This window comes from Phyllostomus hastatus, unplaced genomic scaffold, assembly GCF_019186645.2.
Source record: "Phyllostomus hastatus isolate PE091 unplaced genomic scaffold, TTU_PhHast_1.1 phas_scaffold_385, whole genome shotgun sequence".
NCBI lineage: Eukaryota > Metazoa > Chordata > Mammalia > Chiroptera > Phyllostomidae > Phyllostomus > Phyllostomus hastatus.
In genome coordinates, this window is record NW_025334026.1 from 14005047 (window position 1) to 14028929 (window position 23883).

The 23883-nt window shown below is 50.5% G+C and overlaps 1 protein-coding gene across 2 annotated transcripts in view; it reads left to right on the forward strand.

Moving 5' to 3' along the window:
- DTX2 (deltex E3 ubiquitin ligase 2) overlaps positions 1-23883 on the forward strand; it is a 34060-nt gene that overhangs the window by 2689 nt on the left and 7488 nt on the right. Inside the window, exons 3-6 of one of the 2 annotated variants that reach the window (XM_045819604.1) lie at positions 7469-7824; positions 9892-10525; positions 18541-18665; positions 23163-23303. In XM_045819604.1, the coding sequence (XP_045675560.1) occupies positions 7557-7824; positions 9892-10525; positions 18541-18665; positions 23163-23303 (1168 nt within the window). In that variant the 5' untranslated portion in view covers positions 7469-7556. The remainder of the gene's footprint in view (positions 1-7468; positions 7825-9891; positions 10526-18540; positions 18666-23162; positions 23304-23883) is intronic. The other variant, XM_045819605.1, reaches the window with a different exon arrangement.

A 23883-nucleotide genomic window follows, 5' to 3' on the forward strand; every position in this document is an offset into this window, starting at 1 on the left:
GGGAGGGAGGGAGCCATGGCACCTGTGGGACAGTGGAGGAGGGACAAGACTCCCAGATTTTTCTCCTAACTGTCTGGGTCAGATTGGAGCCAGGGAATCCAGGAGGAAAAGCAGAATTAGGAAGAAGAATGGCGAGTTTAGCTTCAGACATATCGAAGGTATATAAGATGTCAACAGGAAGGGGACCGTGGGCCAGGGAGAAAAGTCCCTGATTCACCCTACATACACCTACTACAGAAATTATATGCCAGGGCTTGTGCTTGACACCTGGAGTACAAAGATAAGTTAAATGGTCTCTTTCATGTGTTTGTTTTACTTTTTACCTCAGGCTTTCTTATATTTATTTATTAAGTTATTTTTAAGGAATGTAGTAAGCTTCTGTATTCCAGCCACTCAAAATAGAAGCTTAGAGTGTGGTTCCATTACACTAGGTTTGCAGGTTTAATCTCTGGTCAGAGGACATGCAAGAATCAATTAATGACCCTGGCTGGTGTAGCTCAGTGGATTGAGCACGGGCTGCAAACCAAAGTGTTGCAGGTTCGATTCCCAGTCAGGGTACATGCCTGGGTTGCAGGCCATGACCCCCAGCAACCGCACATTGATGTGTCTGTCTGTCTGTCTGTCTGTCTCTCTCTCTCTCTCTCTCTCTCTCCCCCTCTCTCTCCCTCCCTCTCCCCCCTTCCATCTCTAAAAAAAAAATAAATAAATGAAAAAGAATCAATTAATGAATGCATAAATAAGTGGAACAACCCATCGATGTCTCCCTCTCTCTCAAATCAATAAATAAAAGGTGACCGGCTCCTGCCATGGGAAGCCATGGCAACTGTGGTAACCTGGAGGGTGTGTGCTAGCTAGTTGTTTCTGGACAAATAATGAATCTAGGTCAGGTCTGAAAATGTGACCAACTTTTCTGGTTTTCACTAAAATTCTGGATTTTTAAAAAATGGTGAATATTTCAATTTTTAAACATCAGCTCAGAATTTTAAAAAAATGGAAAACTGTGGAGGCAAAGAAAAACACATATGGCAGGCCGATTTGTCCAGCTTCAATTTCTCTTCTGTCTTGGTGGACTCTGGAAATAGATTTGGGCTTACTTACATCTGTATGTTCTTGGTCAAGTTGCTTATCTTCTTTTGCCTCACATTTATAAAACAGAGGTAACACTTATCCCCCAGGATTGTGAGGATTAAATGAGGACACTTATAGTCAGCCCAGCGCCTGGTGCACAGTAAGCCCTTGGTCAGTCGCCATTGTTGTCATTACTGCAGGTGGTCAGGTTGCTCCTGGCAGAGAAGCAGCAGCAGGCTCGTGGTGCTGGCAGGGGTTTCCCACCGGGGTCACTGGGACCTGTCCCTGGAGGGCTCAGGGCAGGCACCCACCAGAAGAGGAGCAGTCACTTCCCTCCCAGCAGCCCAGGGTGCGGGGAGCAAGTCAGGTGCTAGTTTCCTTTGTCTCAGAAATCGAGTAAGTTCTGGGTGGCACTGGCTTGAGCCATCTCTTTTTAGGACGATAGCCCCATCTTGCAGTGTTCTCCTGTTGCCATAGTTTAGGCACCTGGATGGTCGGTTTTATGCATTTTCTTGGGACTCAGGGATGGGGGATGTCTTTTGGCAAAGAGGTACCGTGGTACTTTGGCAAGGCCTGTTATCAGTGACACCCTACTGGGATAGTAGCAGCCATTTAAAGTAATGATGGTAAGTGATGGTGGTGGTGGTTTGGTTTATATTTATGACCTTCTAAAAGTGTTAAGGCACTTTCATTTTTTAACCCTCACCCGAGGGTATGCTTTTATTGATTTTAGAGAGCGGGGTGGGGAGTGTGGGAAGAGGGGAGAAAAACATCAATGTGAGAAAGAAACATTGATTGGTTGCCTCCTGTCCATGCCCTGACCAGGGATTGAATCCACAACCCAGGTATGTGTTCTGACTGGGAATCGAACCCACAACCATTTTTGGTGTATGGGACGATGCTTCAGCTCACTGAGCCACCTGGCCAGCACTAAAAGTGTTAGACATTTTAAAAAGATTTGTTTCTGATAACAGAAGTTACACTTTCTCACTTCAGAAAATGTGAAAAGTTCAGATATATAAGTAAAGTCGAACAGAAGGTCTCTTGTAATTTCTCTACTCAAAGGCAGCTGTTGTTAACATTTTGGTACATTTTTATTGAGTTTTCTTTATGCTTCCCTTTTGCCTAGTTAAAATAATGTTATGGTGAATATCTTTATATCGAAGTTTCTCTAAATCTTCTTAGATTTTTAAAATGGATTTGAGAGAGAGAGAGAGAGAAAGGAGAGGGAGAAAGAAAGGAGAAAAACATTGAAGTGTTATCCGCTTATTTATGCATTCATTGGTTGATTCTTGTATGTGCTCTGACCAGGGATCAAACCTGCAACCTTGGTGTATTGGGATGACACTTTAACCAACTGAGCTACCTGGCCAGGGCCCTAGGTAGATTCTTAATTATTGGGTCAAAGCAAGTAAACATTTTTTTTTTAAGATTTTATTTATTTATTTATTTATTTTTAGAGAGGGGAGGGAGGGAGGGAGAGAGAGAGAGAAACATCAATGAGAGAGAGAGAGAAACATCAATGTGCGGTCGCTGGGGGCCATGGCCTGCAACCCAGGCATGTGCTCTGACTGGGAATTGAACCTGTGATGCCTGGTTCGCAGCCCATGCTCAATCCACTGAGCTACGCCAGCCAGGGCACAAGTGAACATTTTTAAACCTCTTGATACATATTACTCAGCTGTTTTCTGGAAGAGTTTTATCCTTCCAGCAGTATGAAGTCTCAGTATACTATTGCCAGCAATGAGTTTTAAAATTAAGTTATTTTTACTACTTTGCTAGGCAAAAGGTGATATTCCATTGTTTTAAATTTGTATTACAAGCAACATTTCTACTAAAGTAGAACATTTCTTTGATGTGTTTTCATGTAGGATTCGACCTTCCCAGGTGGGAAGGCTTCCTGAGAGTGCCCAGGTGGTGGGCTGTACTGTAAGAAGTCTTTAAAGGTCATGCTCCAGTTACAGGTCATGCTCACCCTGTCAGCTGACAGGGTGTGGAGTTCCAGGCCCAGCCTCTTGAAAAGAGCCTGACATTGAGGCAGCTTAGAAAATAGGACTTGAAGTCAGCCGGTGTCGCTGGTTTCCAATCCATGCTCCTGAGAACTGTTCCGTTCTGCGGAAGAGCTTCCTGGGACTCTTGGGAAGTAGGAATGAAGTCCACCTCTGTGTCAAAAAGGGCACCCCTCATTTCTGTGTTTTACATATCAGCGAGTGGCACGTGATCACAGCTGGGGAAGGGTTCTGCTGGAAAACCCATCTGACCACCTGAGTAGTAAGTAGAGCTTGGAGAAGGGGAGGTGACTGTCTCCAGGTCGCTGAGCACATGGGAGACTGAGCAGAGCACAGTGTGCATGACCCGAGAGGAGAGGTCTGACAGGCTGTCTCCATTTCCACTCAGGACAGTAGAGGCAGGACAGACGCTGGCAGCAGTGTGGACTAACGGGTGAACTGCCAAGTTCAGACTTGGGCCAGGCTGTTACATATTTTGGTGGGCTTTGGAAGGATCAAATGGGGTCCTCCCTCACATGTTGGGAACTTGACAGTCACTCAGTCTGAGTTTAAAACCACGCGCATGGCCTTCTTCCCAGAGGCCACAGCTGCAGAGGGACCCATTTACCTGGTCCCCCCCCCACCCCAAGGCCCACAGTCAGGCAGGATGATCCTCACTCGCACTCTTGTGCCATCTCACGTCTTGTTCCAAAGCTTTTCTAACCCTCTGGGGATAGGAAGATTTTGGGACACATGCAGCGTTTTTCTTTCGTGTGAAAACACCTCTGTGGTAGAATGGCAGCGTTCCTCGGTGTCTCAGAGGCACAGCGTTTGTTGGGGACAGGAATTTGCAGCTAAACTCTGTGAGAGAATACAAGGAAAGCAGGATGGGGTTTTTTGTTTGTTTTTTGGTCAAAGTTGTTGATATTAAATTTTTGTTTTATCATAAAAAGTAATATGGCCACTGTAGGACATGTGCAAGTGCAGACACAGGTAAAAAAAATTCTATAATTCCATGACTGTTAAGTAACATTTCACATTGTTCCTTCTGGTCTTTTAAAAATTATTTTATATCAGGTAGAAAGAACATAGGTTTTATGATGTCACAGACTAGCCACCTGACCTTGGGTAAATTCTTAATTTCTTTTGGCTTCAGTTCCTTTATGTGTGAAATGGGAATAACTTCTACTTTCAGAGATGGTAGAGGATTGTGAGAACTCTGACAGAAGCACCACGCGGAGTGTGTGCCACACAGTAGGTGCTCTGTAAATGGCACGCCCACCTGCCTGAGAGCATAGCATGTGCACTCACATAGCCTATGGTTTTGATTTGTCATGGGCATTATCTTAGGTCCATAAGGTTTTTGTAAACATTTTTCAGGACTTATAGTCCATCATTAGGATAGTCCATAATTTCTTTAAGAATTCCATTGTTTTGAGCCCTGACTGGTGTGGCTCACTTGGTTGGGTATAATCCCACAAAGCAAAGGGTTGTTGGTTTGATTCCCGTTCAGGGTACATGGCTGGGTTGTGGGCTCAGTCTCCAGTTGGGGCTTGTGCAGGAGGCAGCTGATCGATGATTCTCTCCCACATTGATGTTTCTCTCCCCCCTTTTCTTCCTTCCTTCCCCTCTCTCTAAATATAAATAAGTAAAGTCTTTAAAAGAAGAATTCCATTAAGGTGTTTTTGCTTTCACATTGAAGCTTTTTTCCATGGCCAATTATAATAATAATAATTTTCATAATTAAGAACACTAAATAGCCCTGTCATTAGGAGCTAAAACAAATTAGGTTTTTGAACCACAGCTCTCCAGTAGCTGAGGTAGGAGAAAATGGGTGCGCTGACAGGGCTCCTATATGTGTGCAATTGCTGCGTTTAAGTGGAACACCAGTGGGCGTTTCTGGGCGGGGCCTCTAATGCTTGGCCTCTGGAGCAGAAGGTTTTCCTTTCTTTTGTCCTCTGGTGCATCAGGCTCTCTGGGATATAGGGCATTGAAGAGCTGCCCTCCAGCTGTGGGTCAGCCCTGACTCCGCCCGCGGGGAGTTCCCGTGCCAGTGGGAGGCAGACATTGAACCCTGGGATAAGCGGAGTGCGGGGTGAAGGTGCTGGTGAAGGCGGAGGTCAGAGGGCTCAGGGGGAGGGTGCTGTGGCTGAGTCTGGAAAGATGGGCATGTTTTTTGGGGGGCTTCTCTGGAGAGAGGGCAGGAGTCTAGACACATGCATCAGCGGGATCCATGGCTTGGAGGTGGGAAGTGGCTCTGAATGTTCTGGAACCCACTAGAATTTCATTTGGCTGGACATAAGGTGGGGGCCTTGATGTAAGTGGGGACAGCACCTAGGCACAGCGGGGCTATGTGCCATGACAGCTTCATCTCTGGGTCTCCAGTCCCTAGATGGGGCCTGGGCCATGGTGGGCCTGCAGTCTGGAGACCAAACACTTCATGAAAAGCTTTAGCTGAAGTTCTCAACAGTATTCCTCAGGCTGTTTGGCAGAGTTCTGCGAGTTGGTTGATCTGGGGATGTGTGGACACGCTGTGTGTGCTGATGTACAGGAGGCATGTGCTGCTTGAGAGTTGAGTGATGCCTGTCAGGAGTTTCCAGCAGGAAAGTCCGGGCTCAGGAGTAATTGACCCTGAGATTGGTCCTGTGGTTCGTACCTGGATGTGGTTCCAGAGACTTCTAATTGCAGGCACTGAGCTAATAAGCCAGCCAGCCAGCCCAAGGGCATCCCAGGTCCCATCCTCCAGGCGCGATGTGCGCTTCTGTTGGAGCAGTTGGCAGCTCAGTGGCAGCCCTGGCACCCACAGGTGTACTCAGTTATTGCAGGCCTGACTCATCGCCTGTGTCCTCATGCCATGCGGATCAGTGCTGCTGTAGGCTGCCACTCCTCACCCAGACTCGAGGGGTGGGAGGTTCTGGGGTTGAGAGAAGAAGGGAAAGGGTGGGAGGCCAAGATTTGCTGATAACTACTCTGTGCCTGTTTCTTTGCTGGGTGCTCTATACACATTTCTGTTTGAGAATAGATGTTGGCATCTTCATTTCCAAACGAAAGGAAAAGAAAGCAAGCTTGGAGAGTTTAGGTACCTTCAGCAGAACAATACTGGGCATCAGAGCCAGATTGATCTCGGTTTGCTCTCTGTGCTGACACTTAGCAGTATAAATGTGACCTCCAATAACAAGACTTTGACTTCTTTGAGCTGTGGTTTCCTGTCCATAAAGTGGAAGAAAAAGCACCTTGTTAGTCTGTTAGGCTTAAATGAGATAAGTACATTTGGTGTTTGCCACTAAATGTTTGTCTTGCCCCTCTCACATTCTGGGAGCTGGTGCCCTGGGGGGCGGCTGTGATTTAGTAGTACATGCACAGGCTTCTTTTCGCCTTCAAACAGCTGCGGTACAGAGGGTCATTGTCTCCTTCCATTCAGCCACATTTGAACTAACGTGCGTATAACACTATGTGACAAAGCCTGTGCTGGGGCTGGTGATTTGGCTGTGGACAGGGCAGACTCGCTGGGTTGCTGCGGGTCAAGGGAGGGGCGGGTAGAAAGACACAACGTCATCATACCTGTACATGTATGTGAGCATAGACCTCTGGGCGGTGCTCTGAAGAGGCTCGTGTGCTGGGTAGCCGGGAAAGCTCCCTGAGTAACAGGCTGGGCCTGAAGATGAATAGAGTATACAAGGGAAGGAAGATGGCTAGAGTGACTGGGAGAAGAATGTCTTAGAAGATGGGTGTAAAGTCACCGGACCTGACCACTGGTCAGTGAGGCCCAGGAACAGAGAGTGAAGTGCAGAGGGGCCAGGTTTCAGCAGCCAGGAGATCTTAATGTTTATCGAGGGCACGCTTCATGGTTAATGATGTTTCCTGGGGCAGCCTGGAGACTCAGGCGGGGGTAGGACCTGTGCTGTGAATTCCAGCTCTGCCATTGAGCCCCTGGCTGTCCTTGAGCCTCAGTGCTTTTTGAGACACAGCTGTTTCCCATCTGTGGCATGGGAAACACAAACAAACCTGCTTTGGAAACTGTGGAGTCCTCGCAGGTGTAAGGGGTCATCGTGGCCTCAGTCAGCAAGGGACTTAGGGTGACTCGTGAAAATACATATGATGAGAAAGGATACATTTAGTAGTGGGTCACAGGGAACTTACTGGTAAAAAGACAGAAACTAAGCTGATAATTAGCACATAAAATTCACTTCACTATATCTTCCTGAACATTTGTGGAGGTAGGTTGGCTTCTTGACTGACTCTGAATTCTTCCTGGCTGCCTGAGCAAAGAGGTAGGTTCAGGTACTTGATTCAAGATGCCTTATGGTATTAGGGGAAAAGGTGACTGGCGAAGCAGTTTTTCCCCTGCACTGAGGCTGACTGTGGCAGGGCCACTGTGTGCATTGGTAATTGCTGATTTGTCCTGTTTACAGGTCTGCTGGAAACACTGGGCGATGAACCAGAGACACCAGCCCAGAGTGGTCTGAGCCATTTGGGAAAGCAGAGGGAGTCCTGGGGAAGATGGCCATGGCCCCAAGCTCTTCCCTAACTCAGGCGTACACCAGCCCTGTGGTAGTGGCCGTGTGGGAATGGCAGGATGGGCTGGGCACCTGGCACCCCTACAGTGCCACTGTCTGCAACTTCATCGAGCAGCAGTTTATCCAGCAGAAGGGCCAGCGCTTTGGGCTGGGGAGCCTGGCCCACAGCATCCCCTTAGGCCAAGCTGACCCCTCGCTGGCCCCTTATATCATTGACCTCCCCAGCTGGACCCAGTTCCGCCAAGACACAGGTAAGACACGTTCTGCCCTCTGGTGTGTGTTCAAGAACCTGCTTTGGGCTGGGCACCATGCTAGGCATTGCAGCTGCAGAATTGGCTCCCAGAGTGTAGTCCTGTCCCTGAAATGCACGTGATTGGGAAGTGGGTGTCATGAACAATAGCAGGCACCACACAATGTGAGATATGCAGTAAGCCTTCACTCAGTGTTGTTGATAGGCTCTGTGACTTTAAGTGAAACGGTGTATAACAGAACCAGTTTTACCACAGGCTAATTGATATAAACAAGAGGTAAGTTCCTGCGGCATCTCATCAGCATATTAATGAGACACCGGTTAATTTGAGTCCCTGCTGCACCTCTTGGTAGTAGAGGGTGCCTTAGGAGCATAGTGCAGAGGCCCTTCCAGCCCCTTGCCCCCTTGTTTTTCAAACCAAAAATGCCTGCTTCTACCTCCAGAGATTTGAGGCTCTCACTGGCAGGTGGTGTGCTGTGCTAGTTAAGACGGCCTGGTGATGAGTTCTGGCTTCAGTGCACCACAGCTGTGTGACCTGGGCAGGTTGCTGCACTCTCCTGTGCACTCATGTTTGGTTTTATTGTGTATTTTGATCACCGGCTTCCTCCCAGAGCTTGCCCTGTCCTTGTACTCCAGTGCTTCTCAGCTAGGGGTGATTTTGTTCCCCAGGACATTTGATGATGTCTGGAGATAGTTTTGATTGTCACGACGGTGTCGGGGTCTACTGGCAGCTCGTAGGTAGAAGTCAGGGATACTGCTAAACATCCTACAGTGCACAGGGCCAGCCCCACGACAAGGAATTATTGGCCCAGAATGCCACTTGTTTCAAGACTGAAAAGCCCTGCTCTGACCCCCGTAGCAGCATTCTCAGGCAAGTGATGAGGATTCTAATCAGTTGGATGTAGATAAAAGTCCCTTCTTCATAATGTTTGCAGGAAACTGAGAAAGATAGCTAATGAGATGATGCATAAGTTGTGCGTTATGTTAGCAGTGAGTGTTAATCGGGGCATGGAAGTATAGTGTTGGCAAATGTTAAGTTGGGAAACGTTGATTTGAAGTTTGAGCTTCGGTGACACTGGCGAGGGACGGAGACAGACCTGAAGGAAAGGCAGGGGGAGGGGCAAGTTTTGCAGTGCTTTGCAGTCTCTCAAAGGGACTTCTTCTATTCTCAAAGAGGGAACCATGGAAAGATTTGGGCCGAGGAGTGACGTGATCCAATTTGGGGTTAAGAGCAGCCCCCTGGCTGGGGTGGGTGGAGGTGAGGGCTGCTGCTGTCAGGAGACCAGGAGGAAAGTGATTGCGGTGACCATCTTTTGTCAAGTGCTGTTGGAAGCGTGCATGGCCAAAATTTATTTTTTTCTTTTTCTTTTTCTCTTTAATCTTCAGGTTTGGTTTTATTAAGAATGTAAGCTAAGAGCAGGGCGTTAAGCCATTATTTTGCTGCGTGTGAAGTCAAAGGGAATGGTACATCCGTGTAAGAGAATTATGTGACAATGAGTTTTACAGAGTTTTAAAGATATATGCTCTTGGTATGGGATACAATACATGAAAATAGCAGGAAAATTTTTCAGTATGATTGTCAGCTACCTTGAATGTATGTGCCTAGAAGACTGCATGGGAAGAAATGCATTGCAATATAAATTGTGTGCTTTCCTCTTGGTAGTTGGATTATGGATGATTTAATTTTCTTTATACTTTTTTATTTTTGATTTTTAAGTGAGTCTACATAAGTTTTAACATTAGAAATATTTTTTAAAGCCTCGTTGAGTCTGAGCCTCGGCAGTTCTTTGACCTGAGCTTCCAGCATCCCGCACTCCTGCCCAGGAGCACAGACCCCCTCCTGCTGCTCAGTCCCTTTGGGCTGCAGCTTCTTTACCTGAAGAGAACTCTCTGTCCTTCACCCAAAATTTGAGAACAACCACCAATGCCAGACAAATGGTACCATGACCCTATGTACACTGTGATCATGTTTGTTTATTTTGGTGATAGACAAAATAATTTATAAATTCTTTGTTTTGGGGGTGCTAGTATATTAACCTTCTATATGTAATTACCCCTTATAAAATAGGCACCATGCGGGCTGTGCGGAGGCACCTGTTCCCCCAACATTCAGCCTTGGGCCGGGGCATCGTCTGGGAGTGGATGAACGACGATGGCTCCTGGATGGCCTATGACGCCAACGTTTGTGACTATCTGGAGCAGCAGGTGGCTAGGGGCATCCAGCTCGTGGACTTGGCGCCTCTGGGGTACAACTACGTCGTCAACTATGCCACCCACACACAAACCAACAAGACTTCAAACTTCTGCCGTAGCGTGCGGCGCCAAGCAGGGCCCCCTTACCCAGTGACCTCCATCATCGCTCCACCGGGCCACACAGGAGTCGCCTGCTCTTGCCATCAGTGCCTCAGTGGCGGCGGAACTGGCCCTGTGTCAGGTCGCTACCGCCACTCCATGACCAGCCTTCCTGCATACCCTGTCCCCCAGCCTCCCCAAAGGACTGCTGTTTTTGGTGCCCACCAGGCCTTTGCCCCATACAATAAGCCCTCACTCTCTGGAGCTAGGTCTGCACCCAGGCTGAACACCACCAACCCCTGGGGTGGTTTGCCAGCCTCCTTGGGGAACCAGCCCCTTTACTGCTCCAGCCTCTCCCACCTGGGACCTCAGCACCATCCCCCAGGATCATCCACTGCCAGTGGAGCCAGGTATCTTGTTTTATTGAGGGTCACTTTGTCTACCTGTGTACCCTGTCAGCCAGCTTAGGTTTTTGCTTTTACTTAGTTGGGAAGACTTGCCCAAAAACCTTCAGACCTGGCACCTGCTTTCTTTGTTGTTTCTGCTATGTTGTCTCCTATGTGTGTGCCACGTGGTGTCACAGCTGTCCACAGCCTTGCAGCGCACAGAGCCTACCTGACCTCTAGGACTCGAGTGCTGGTAGTTGCCACATAGGTTAGAACCCATAACTCCCTCCGTTCACTCAGGAGAGCTGAGCTGTGCAGAGCAGCCGACCACCTGTCGGATGTTCCGTGTACCGTGTCGCTGGTACTGTGTGCCCAAGAACATTTCACTGACTCCTATGTGCCGGGCACTGGGGACACAGACATGGAAGGCTCAGTCTCCTCCCTAAGTCCACAGTCTTGTCCAAGGGAAGTGTGTAAGGTCAGCTTTGATGCTTAAACATTGGTTGAGGAGAGAGCAAAATGTCGAGTAGGGGATGGTGGGGAAGTGGCAGCAGATGACATAGGCAGCTCCCGTGCTGATGAATTCCAGCCCAGTGTCTATCAGAGCTCTCTGTACATTGAGAAAGATGATGGAATAGGCCTCATCCAGACCATCTGGCGCTTTAAAGTGAAGAAAGCTCCTGGAATGGCCAGTTGGGCTGTGTTCCCGGGGTGCTAAGACACCTGTCACTGACAAGGGCCTTGTCAGTGATCATTATTGAGAGTGCTGGGTTTGGAGAGCATTTTGAGGATTCAGAGTGGTAGTTGGGATGGAAGTTGATGTCTGAGAGGGGGTGACCTAGGCCGGTGGTGACTGTACATGTGGGCCCATGGCTGCCCCATTTCCCGGGGAGCGAGCGTCATGTTGGTTTGCGTTGATGTAGGCCAGGCAGCCAGCCCATCCCTGTGCACTTGACCACAGTGAGGGCCGAAGCTTCCTAGTATGGCTGAGACCATGGCAGCTTCTTGGGCTGCCTCCAGCATTTTTTCTTTCTTTTTTTTCTTCACATTTTTTTATTGTTGTTCAGGTGTAGTTGTCTCCATCACCTACCACCCCCACCCCGCCACCACCACCACCACTCCTCTAGCATTTTTTCAGGCTAGGTTTTAGAGGGCCCTACCAGCTTCTAGAAGACACAGAGACAACTGCCATTTAGTGAGCACACATTACAGCCAGCCCCAGAGCAGGCTCTGGGAGTGATTTCATTAACTCTCATAAGGGCCACATGGTAGGTGGTGTCCTGGGCCTACAGGTGACACATTGAGGGTGGTGAGGTTGAGAGCACAGCCAGCAAGTGGCAGAGCTGGGATTAAACCCAGGCCCCAGAGCGGGCCTTGTAGGACACGTGGAGTTCTTGAAGCTTTCTTAAAGGCAGAAGGTGTCTGGAGGGATGAGTGTGGAGGAGTCAGACAAACAGGAGACGAGTGGGTCCTGGGCAGGTCAAGGCATCTTCCTGGCATTTTCTTCCTCCGAGAGTTGGGGCATGTGGATCTGAGACTTTTCCTGGAAATGGGGAGTGTATGGAGGTTTCGCTGGGCCTTCTCTGCGGACTTTCACACAGATGTAAGCAAGCAGGACTCTGCTGGCCAGACTCCCTGATGCCCTTTTGAGGCCCCTCCAATAGGTGGGTCAGTCTCTTTTAGAGAAAAGAGTGCTGTATCTGCTGTCCCAGAATGATTATCAGTAGGGGTGAGAGCCTCTACTAGGTTAACTTTGCTTACCCTCTTGGGTCTTCTTAAATTCTTACTAATTATTTTGAAGCAAACTTCTGTAATCTAGATTGTTCTAGAGCTGGGATTCTGAGGTTGAGCTAGGGGACTTAATAGACTTGATTGTTTTCTCCTAGTACAGGGTTTCCATTGGTTTTCCCTCCCCAGCCCAGGGGCCCCAGGAGACTGTTGATGCAGGCCCAACTGGTACAGGCCAGGCAAGTTACTGAAGGGAAAGTGGGTAGGCCGGATGGTCTTACCTTTGCTGCTGGGCCATGCATGTTGCTGCCTGCCCTGCATTGTAAGCCAGGAGGGAACCAGGCCAGCTGGCTCTGTTGAAACAGCCTCAAAGGGTTCTGCCTCCTTAGGTGGATGTTCATCTTTACCTCCTACAGCTTTGGGGAGCTGGGAGGGACATTCTTTACTTGCATGGGCCTGTCCCTGCTTTGAAAAACTAGGTTTACTTATATCTTATTTGTAGTGGGGCCCTCTCCAGTTAACCCTTCTCTGATGGATGTTGTAGGGCCAGAGGGGCCTTGATAAATAGCTGACGTCTTAACTAAACGGATGGGAGGATTGAAGACACTTGGCAACTTGCTCTCCCTGGGAGCTGTGGTATATATAGTTCCTGAAGCCAAATGAATGTCAGTAGCATTAGGTGAAAGTTGCCATGTGTATGTATGGAGGAGAGGACAAGGCAGCAGGGCAGGCCTCGCCATGGCTGGGGGAAGCCTGAGAATCAGGCAATGTTTACTGGTAGCCACTGCAAAGAACATGAGAGTAAAATCAAAATTTGGGGAACCCATGTGGTTTCAGATTGCTGCTTGCTCAATCTGGGTAAAACCTCGGCTGATTTCCTTATGCCCTGGGAGGCTTTCTGAGTAAGCAGTGATACATGGAGAAGGTGCATCATTTGTCACTGTGCTGCTGGATTTAAGTAAATTTCCTGGTAGCTGAAGTTTATCCCTTTAAGCACCAAAACTTGTGTTTTAATGATGTTGGATGGAAAAGTTTCCAAAGCGTGTCATGCACACTCTTCTTTAATAGAGGGTGTGCCAGTTTGTTGCGAGTTTTAATGACTTGGGGTGGTGATTATGACCAGCAGTCTGTTGTAGCTCTGGTGTGGCTAAGCTTCGGCACGCTCTGTCGCTGCACTAAATGGCCCTAGAAAATGGCTTTTCCAGTTTGCTTTCATCTGCTCTGTTCTCACTGCTATTCTCCTTTCCTCTAAAGCAGTGGTTCCCCAACCTTTATGGCAACAGGGACCAGTTTCATGGAAGACAATTTTTCCATGGACCGAGGAGGTGGGGGGTGGTTTAAGGATAATTCAGTTGTGTTACACTCAAGCTCAGCTCCTCCCTGGTACCACTCCAGGTTCGGGAGTGGTACCTGGAGGTTCGGGACCCCACTCTAACGGGTGCTCTGCTGTCGGCCAGGCTCTTCAGGCTTGTGTGACTTGGAGTCCTAGGTTCTGGGTTCCTCCTGACTCACTGCAGGCCTCTGGGCCAGCTCTGTTCCCTTTCCAGGGCTCTCTTTTCCCTTCTTAAAATTAAGGGGTTGGGCTTTTGAAGCTTCTTTTTGCTGTGATGTTGCTGTGGGCTTCAGGGTTTAGTGAGGGCCCTGTAGAACATTGCCTGGCAGCCTTTCAGCTTTTCTGTGCCTTCTTTGCCCCTCTGAGACCTGGGAAACAATGGACATTTGTATTGGGGTGCAGATCAGGCCTCACAACTGCCTTGGGGACCTTTTGGCATCATTCTCGTCTTACAGATAGAGAAATTGAAGTTCAGAAAGGGGACTTGGCATGCCCAAGGGCACACAGCTTTAAGTGGGGACAGGCACTGGAAGTGGGGTGTCCAGACTTTACATCTGATGTTCCTTGTATCGTACGTGCTGTCAGAGGTCCCCTGGCTGCTGCTGGCTTCCTGGCCTTTGGGGAGCCAGAGGGGAACCATGCATTTCCTTACCCTTCAGCCTCCTAGCGCTGCCCCTTGTCTGGGACTGTCAAACTCATGCCTTTCATTCTCAGCTCCATCTGGAAGCTCCAGAAGATGGTCCCAGAAAGTAAGGCCAGGCAGGGCCTTGTAGGTAGACCTGGAAAGCAGGGAGACAGGGAGGGTCTCCCTGAGGCCTGAGGCAGAGACTGAGGGAATTCTCAGAGAAGCGCACTTGATGGAGCAAGTGATGCCCCACAGCAGGAGCATTCTGTTGCCGGAGCCCTTTGAGGATGGTGGAAGGGCTTGGTGGCCTCCAGGGTTCTGTGTACTCCTGAGAGTCCCCATCTTGGGAACCACTGGATCCTTTTTCTGCTCCAGTTCCTCTCATCAGAGCAGGAAAACATGGGGAGGAACTGGGGTAAGTCGTAGGGGGAGTGATCACATTGGGAGACCCCTAAGCTAATGAGACCCCATGACTAATAGAACTTAGTCATGGTTCCTGGTTCCTGTTCCCAGTTCTAGGTGAGCTGCCCTCTGGAAGTCTCATTGCATGCCTGTTTTCTGCTGCAGTTCTTGGGGGTAGAACCTAAAATTAGGCCTTATCCCTCAGATTTGTGCCTCTCGGTGAAGACCCCACTTCTGGAGCACCTCTGGGCCAGTGATGCCAAGCCCACTGAGTAGCCATAATTTTGTGCAGTTATAGAGCCAAGCTTTGGCTTTCCAGCTTTCTGTCTGAGGGCTGAAGCTCAGTGCTCCCTGGAAAGTTGGCTTGGGAAATGAGAGATGCCTGGAAGGGTTGTATCTTCTCAAATTCCATTACTTATAGGACCTGAGAATTGCAGAGACCATGAGAGACTATGTACCTTCCTTTTAAAAAACAAAATGAAGGAGGAAGACCTAGCCAGGTAGTTCATTTGGTTAAGAGTGTTGTCCCGATATGCCGAAGTTGTGGGTTCGATCCCCGGTAAGGGCACCTGTAAGAAATAACCAGTGAATGCTTAAATAAGCAGGACAGCAAATCAATGTTTCCATATCTCTCTTCCTGTCCCCCTCCTTCTCCCTTTCCCTCCTCTCTCTTCCCCTCCCTGCCCTCCTCTCTCTAAAATCAATCAGTTAAAAAAAAAAGATTTTATTTATTTATTTTTAGAGAGGGGAAGGGAAGGAGAAAGAGAGGGAGAGAAACAGCATCGTGTGGTTGCCTCTCACATGCACTGTACTGGGGACGTTGCTTGCAACCTAGGCATGTGCCCTGACTGGGAATTGAACTGGTAAGCTTTTGGTCCACAGGCTGGCACTCAATCCACTGAGCCACACCATCCAGGGCAAATTTTTTTTTAATGGAGGAAGGCTCAGAAAGTGCAGTAGAGGAGAGTGAGGGTAGAGCTTGTTCTAAATTAAACATAACTTAATGGGCCAAAACCTTAACCCAGGTGCCCTGGCTGCCTGGCTGAGTTGGTTGGAATGGCAGGGCAGGCACCTGCTGCTTATAAACCAAAAGGTTTCCAGTTCGCTTACCAGTCAGGGCACATACTTAGACTGCAGGTTTAATCCCTGGTCAGGGTGTGTACAGGAGACAACTGACCTATGTTTTTCTCTATTTTCCCCCACCGCTGCCTCCTCCCTTTCTGTCTGAAAATCAAAAAACATCCTTGGATGAGGATTAAAAAAACCCTAGCCTGGGTGTCCTGAACACACATTCCTTCCATTGCATTATCAGAGCACTCCAGGCCCGGGTCCTCTGTTCCCTTGGGGTTGGGAGTAGAGGAGGAGGGCAAGAGCCCGCTATTTGAGTAGCAGGCTGCACAGGTTATTCTTTTTGGGAGAACAATCCAGAAATGAAAACAAAACAACCTCTTTATACCCTGGTCAGTGTGGTGCAGTTGGTTGGAGCATCATCCTATAGACCAAAAAGGTCGTGGGTTCAATTCCCAGCCTGGGCACATGCCTAGATTACAAGTTTGTTTCCTGGTCCAGTGTGTACGGAAGGTGGCTGATTGATATTTCTCTCTCTCATTGACGTTTCTCTCCTTCTTTCTCTCCCCGCCTGCCCCTCTCTAAAAACAGTAAGCATGTCCTTGGGTAAGGATGAAAAAACTTTATTCACTCAATTTGCTCAGACATACCAGAGCACCTGCTGTGCTAAGACTCTGTGTGAGGTCCTGGCAGCCTCAGCACCAGCTGAGTGTGAGGGTTTTCTGGTTTGGATCAGAACCAGCCAGCTCCCTGTAGTTTCTGCCGGCAGGATCTGTGACCCTTGGCTGGTGGTAGGGAAGGATCTAGGGCAGCTTGTGGGAGCATTTGCCGTAACCAGGCAGGTTGTCAGTTTGCTGGCAGCTGTAAGAGCAGCACTGGAGCCTGGGGCTGTCCGCTGTTTCCTGAGCGCCTTCCCAGTTCCTGGCTCCCGGCCAGGCCCAGTAGGAAAGAGACAACTGTGCCCAGGCCCTGTCCTTGGGGAGCGCCAGTATGTATGGAAGGGCTCCATAACTTTTCTTACTTCATCATTTTTAACATGTGCGGGGATGAGCGGGTGGACACAGGAATCAGGCTAGGGGGTACTGGCAGGTGTCTTGGGCCATCCACGCCACAGTTGTTCTCCAGTGTGGGACCGCCCCCAACCATAATGGCACGGTCTGTTAACATTTACAAGTATAATGGCTTAAAGCCAAATGAGCAACTTGAACATAGTCACTCTAAGAATCCAGCCCTCATTTAAAAGAAAAATCCCGTTATTTTGAACAATTTTAGATTTACAGAAAAGTTACAAACATAGTACAGAGAGTTTGGACATCCCCCTTACTTCTCATGTTAACATTTTCACACCACTACAGTTTTCAGAACCAGAGAATTACCACTGGTGCAGCACTACTTACTAAACTGGTTGTTCCCCACTGTTCTGATTCTGTCCCAGGGTCCTGTGGGGTCCCACTCTGTACCCAGTTGTCAGTGCCCTTCTGCCATCTGTCACTGCCCCTTGGTCTTTCTTCATCTTACATAACCCTGACACTTTTGTAGTTACTTTGTCCAATGCCCCTTAGTTTGGGCTTGTCAGATGTTTTCTCATGATTTGGGCTGCAGTTAGGCAGTCTTGGCAGGAACCACAAAAATGATGTGTCCTTGGAGCATTGCTTATATTACTGGCCATGTCAGTCTTGACCTCTTGTTGGAGTGGCTTCTGCTGGATTTTTCTTCTACAGCTACCATAGAGTGCTCTCCTTTTTTCTTTTTAAGATTCTGTTTTTTTAGAGAGAGGGCAAGAGGGAGAGAAACATCAATTGGTTGCATTCTGCATGCACCCCAACCAGGCACAAGGGCCGCAACGCAGCCATGTGCCCTGACTGGAAATCAAGCCTGCAACCCTTTGCTTTGTGGTGCGATGCCCAGCCAACTGAGCTGCACTGGTCAGGGCAAGAGCTCTCATTTTGATGAAGCTAGCCTGCTCAAAATTCTTATTTATTTATTTATTTATTTATTTATTTTTAGACAGGAAAGGGAGGGAAATAGAGAGAGAGAGAGAGAGAGAAACATCAGTGTGTGTTTGCTGGGGGTCATGGCCTGCAACCCAGGCATGTACCCTGACTGGGAATCGAACCTGCGACACTTTGGTTCGCAGCCCGCGCTTAATCCACTGAGCTACTCCAGCCAGGGCTTCAAAATTCTTTATCTTCAGAGTCTCTGGATTTCCGAGGAAAACATATTTTGACAGGTAAAGCTTCTTTGTAAAGAGACGAGACCTTACACGCCAGCAGCCCCTGCCTACCATTCCTTCCTGTCCAACACCTGGCCTGGAGTGTGATTCTTGTCACTTTGTTTTTGCAGAGGAAGTGATGGTGGACAGGGCTCTGGGCTTAACATCTTCAGGTTTGGATATTCAGATGCTATAGGTTAGTTTGGGTCTGAGCGTGGTGAAATTCAGATTTCTTTGATAATTGTTCCAGGTACTCCATCAGGAACTTTAATTTAAAAAAAAAGAAAGAAAAAAGCCACCCTGGCTGGCGTGGCTAAGTGGGTTGGAGTGTTGTCCCATAAACCAAAAGGTCATAGGTTCTATTCCTGGTCAGGGTACATGCCTAGGTTGCAGGTTCAGTCCCTGGTTGGGGCGCATGAGACAACCAGTCAATATTTCTCACATTGATGTTTCTCTCCCTCCCTCTCCCTGTCTCTAAAATTCATAAGCATGTTCTTAGGTGAAGATGAAAAAGGAAAAAAATGCAGGCCCCTCACCCAGAAGCAGCTGTGGAAAGAGAAACTGTGACGGGCCCTCGGCAGCACCACGTGTCCCTCACCTGGTGTTTCTCAGGCTTTCGTTTCTGCTAAATTGTCTCCATACACTGAGCTTTGCTCTCTCTCCTCCCACAGTGCCTCCTTCCCCAGCGGTCCTGTGAGCGGTCCTGTGAGCAACCCTGTGAGCAACCCCGGGAGCATCCCCGCCACTGTGCCCGTGCAGATGACAAAGCCCAGCAGAGTCCAGCAAGCCCTTGCAGGTAGGCATGCTGCTGTTGGGCTCTGGGGTCCAGCAGGACTGTGTCTGGCAGGACTTGGGGGCGGTGGGAGGACACTGTGGAATAAGGGTCTTGTTACCCTTTGTATTCTCATGGAAACCTAAAGGGGCTCCTTTGGGGGACAGCGTCTTTTGTCATTGATGGTGTAACACTGGTGAGTGAGCCTGGGGTACCTCTCCTTTCTCTCTCAGGGTGGGTGCCCTGGTGTGGACCTTTCCCCATCTTTTAAATTTTCATCTCACCTTGAATTATGGTTGAAGAGTCACTTCTCTGTCCTGAAATGCAGGAGGCATTTCCCTAAAGAGGCCCTATGGAAAAGTTTGGAACTATTTTGGCTGGAGTGATGTTTTGTGTCCAGCTAGATCTTTTGTTAATCATACATCTTAGAACTGTTTTTTAAGTTCTTTTTACAGGTGTTAGGGAGGCACTGAAAGTTATTTTTTAACTTATGAGAAACATGAAGTGTCACAGAAAGGTAGACTGAATGTAGTTAAGCTCCGTCGTTTAGAGAGCAAAGCAGGAGAGTAAGGTGAGCAGAGTGAGTGTGTTCGGTGAGTCACTGTGGTGGCACGTGGCATTGGAAGAGACAGTCCTGGAGGCAGGGAGACCCTTGTGGAGCCCGACTTCATGCCTCAGGTAAGCCAGCCGAGGCCTGACGAAGGCCATGGCAGTGGGATGGAGGTGAGACCTTCTGACTTGGTGGTGGGCCAGGCTGTGAGCGAGGAGAGCTAGAAGGAGTCCTGGGGTACTGCTGCGGATGGAAGTGCTGTGATAAATGGTTAGTGAGGATTAACGAGGAGCTTTGTAGGTGTGTTGATTCACTTCATCCAAGTCCCAGCTCTGTGAGGTGGGAACTTTTATTATTTTATGCTCTCGGGAACTGAGGCTCAAAGAATTCCAAAACTTCCCCAGGTCAGCCAGCCTGCCCCTGGGGAGCTGGGCTACAGCCCCAAGCCTTCTGTGCACTTAGCGACTGCACTGTGCCGCTCCCGAGTTGGTGGGAACGTTGGGTGGGGGTGGGGGGGTGGGAATAACTGTGTATAGACAGGCAGAACTGGCTTGAAGGCAGGGTGTGCAACTCAGACAAACAGGCTGGGGTGCAGTGGGGTGGCCTCTGCCCGCCCCCCCCCCGGGAGTGTGTGAGCTCATAGAGACCATGGGTAGGACACTGGGAAGAGAGCCCTTGAAGGAAATGGAAGGACCAGTCAAGGAGGTGATAGAAGGTGGGAGAGTGGGGCTGGCAAGGTCCCAGAAGGGGAGAGGCCCTCCACCACCTGCTTCAGTTGCTTAGGTATTAACCCCCTGCTGGAGCTGAGAGGACCATGAGCAAAGGTGGTGACTAGAAATTTCCCGTTCAGTTTAGGTTTTCATGTGGCACCAGATGCCATAGACGAGTCAGACGTGTGTGTGCATGTGTGCAAGTGGGTGCGTGTGTGTGGCAGTGGTCTGGTTGGAGAAAGGTTGTGGGTGAACAGGCCTGCCTCGCCCATGACACAGCTCTGTTCCACTCTGTAAGCACTGAGGCTTTAACACCTGTTATAAGCACCTCCAGAAGTGGTCTGGGTATTGAGTAGCTCTGGCTCCCCTTCTGCTCTTGAGACTGAGGACCCTCTCTGGCCTAGGTCCCAGATTGTTCTCTATTGTGGCCGGTATTTTTGCCACAGCATCTTTGCTGCCTACGCTGAACACAAGGCTCTGGCTCGTACCTGTTGGTGGGATCGTTGTCCAGGGCACCAGAGAACAAGAGATCCCAGGCCAGCCCTCAAGAAGCGAGGCCCGGAGAATGTTCTCTCGGCCTGGGCTGTGTGTATGGATTTGGGAATGTGGACTCAGGGGCGGCCGCAGTGATGTGGGCACATGGACACAGGGCTTTGCAGGTAGGTTTACAAACTAGCGGCCATGCTGCTGGACTGTGCACCCCCTCTGCACTGGTGGAGGAAGTCCACAGGGGAGCCACCTCCGGGTCAGGTCGGAAGTGCCTCAGGTGGCAGCTTCACTGGCTGCGGCATGGCCCAGACCTCTGTTTCGGGGAGTTGTGGAATGGGCCCCCGATGCCAGGGCTGGGTTCCTACCCTGTGAGGGACGAGGAGTACCTGCATTTTATGTGGCTGCCACCTGCCCAAGATCAGTCAGCCTGGGGGAGCAGTGCTGGGCTTGGTCCCTGCTTGGCGGGGCAGAGCTAGGGGAGGGTGAGCTTGGACCCGAGCCCTGGTCACCAGACAAAAGGCCGAGCCTTGGTGTCAGGAAGGGGTGGATACACATCTGCCCGTGTACAAGACTGTGCTCTCCGAGGGCTGTGACAGGTCAGACGAGCGGAGGAAAAGCTGTGGCTCTCTGAGCTGTTACAGTCATACAGGGATGTTAGGGCTTTGGGCGGCTGTCCTGAGCCCATGCTACTGGGGAGGGTGTGATGGTCCACTCTTGGTGTCCTTGACCACCCTGTCCACTGGACGCTTCTGTGAAGTGTTCGGTGTGGCGTGAGTTGGACACTCTCTCACCAGAAGGCTGACCTCTGCAGGCTTCTGAGTAGAGACCTGTGTCTGTGACTCGAATTCAGGGGACTGGGTCCCGCACTGAAAAGGGCAGGAGCGTTGTTCACGCTGGGGACCGGTGATGGTGGCCCAGGGGTGTCTTTGTCCTCCAGTAGAGAGGCGCTGTGCACGTCCTGTGACCTGGCCCTTCCTCGGTGCTCGGTCTAGGGGAAGGCAGTCACAAAAACAGGTAACGCATCCCCTCAGGTGGTAAGAATGCTGAACAGAGTGAAAGAGGCAGGGTTGGAGGGGGACGTGGCCGTTGTGGATGGGGTGGTCAGGAAGGGCCGTCTGCTGAGACGACACTGGAGGAGACGTCTGGCTGAACTGAGGGAGCTAGTTGATGTTGTGGAGAGAGGTCATGGTCAGTAGAGGCCCAAGGTTCTGCTAAGGAATTGCTCCTGTTCTCCATCTTTTTGCCCCATGTCTGCTTGTCAGTCCACCTGACATTTAGTTCCTGAGGGAATCCACACTGGAGCCCATGAGCGAACCTTGGGACACTGGTGGCATCGCATTACCTGGTGAGCAGGCGCCCAGGGTCCAACTCTGATCCTTTAATGTGTACTTTGGAGTCTCCTGCTAAGCGGCCACCACAACATCCCCTGCCTGCTTTGGCTGTGCCACCCAGGCTGCCGGCTGGTGCCTGCTTCTGTCCTGGACTGGCACATTTGCCACTTCAGGAGCCTTTGTTCTGGTCAGTGCCACAATGGCTGGCCTGATGGATCCCAGGGCCAGGTGTCTCCTCATCTCTCTGAATTGCCTCTGGAGTGGCAGCTTAGTTTGCCCAGCCTGGGCGGGGAATGGGACGCAGTAGGGCCACGACCTCCACTTCCTACCATAGACTGTGCCCAGTCCCCTAGTCAGATTCCGAGTGCCCAGAATGCCACACTCAGGCAGCTCCCTTCCTCCTCGGGAGATGACTTTGAGCCAGACTGAGGACAGGAGGGATTAGGGAAGTGGTGCTGTGGGCAGCAGGGTAGGCTGAGGAAGTGGCAGGAGTAGGGACTCCAAGAGGAGGACATGCTGTGTTCCAGAAAGCGTCTGGTCCTCAGGGATTGTGAAGAGAGCAGTGTGGGGTGAGGGTCAGTTAGGACTTGAGGAGTGCCGGGCTGAGGAGTGAGGCTGTCCCCTGCAAACATCAGGAGTACGACAAAAACAGACAGTCCATCTCAGCAGAGCTGCCTGCTGTGGCTCCCTCCCCCTGTGGGCATGCACCCAGAGCAGAGGGGCTGTTTAAGCCCCAGCTGCGGGCCCAGAGAAGGAAGCCATGGCCTGGGACTTGCGCTGCTGCAGAAGAACAGTCACATGGGCCGTGGGGAATGCCTCAGTTGGAGAGCAGGCTCAGGGGTCAGCCTTTCTGCTCGCCCACCCTGGCAATGGCACCGAAGCCATCTAGACAGCCCAGATGGGACATGGGAAGTGACAGTATCCCACTGGAGGCCGTGACTGAAGCCAAGGGGGTGTGCAGGGGGAACGTGGGGAGCACTGAGCTTGAGAGCCCATCCGTGTTACCGTAGCTTGGCCGCACCCTCCCATGTCTCCCTTCCTCTCTATGTCCCTGTGCCTGGCATGGGGAGACGACACCCGGAACTGCTCAGGAGGCTTCCTGGGCGGCAGCCTGCCTGTGTCCCCCTGAGGCAAATGGCTTCACCACCCCCTGCGTGCTGTGGGCGCAGGCTGATTGGTTGCTTGTGTGGACCCCTGTGGAACTTGGCGCCGGGGCTCCGATGACTTGGCCGTCTCACTGGTCCCTTGCCTGGAGCGCAGTCCTGCCGGTTGGGGTAGGCCCTGGCAGCCTTGAGCTGCCAGATTCCCCAGGGAGGCCAGTGGGTCCTGATGGCCATTCACAGCGCCACCTGGACTGAGCTAGGGTTTGCGGACGTCACGTGCCAAATGATTCTTCCTAACGTTTCTCCCCTCTGCATGTCTGATCTCGCACCTTGTGTAGGCATGACGAGTGTTCTGATGTCAGCCATCGGACTCCCTGTGTGTCTTAGCCGCGCACCTCAGCCCGCCAGCCCTCCCGCCTCCTGTCTGGCCTCTAAAAGTCACAGCTCAGTTAAGAGATTGAGGAAAATGTCCATGAAAGGTAGTTTCTGCTCACAAATACTCTTTGGCCTCTGCTCAGCCGCCTCCGAGTCTTGCTGCCTCTGACTCTCCTGCATCAGTCGCTCTTCTCCGACTCCCACGGCCCTTCTCCGCGTCTCTCGCCTGCCAGGGCACGGGCTGCTTGCCCTCCCCCTGCCCTCAGCAGCAGCAGTGGCCTCTTGCGAATCTCCTTTGCCCTGCAGTCCCAGAGTTTGGGTCCCGTCTCCGTGGAACAGCTGGAGTGCGACTGGCCTGTGTTTGAGGATGCTGTGACTTTGTGAACACGGGTGTGGGTTGAGGCCTGATTCAGGGTGAGGGACAGCTCTGTCCCTTCCACGGGGCCAGTGTTTATCTCAGGAAAGGCCCCCAGCCCTGTCTGATACCCCAGGTCGGTCTGCTTCACAGGGGTCTCGCAATGACCACTGCTCTGCCCGTCACCCGTCTGAGGAAGTGGGAATTTAGAACCACAGCAGGTTCCGTGGGTTTTAACAAGACCTGTGTGGAGGGGCCTGTGATGGGTAATACATTCTAAACCCGTCATTTCTAAAGCCGATTGTGCTCTGGGTCCATCATGGGGCCAA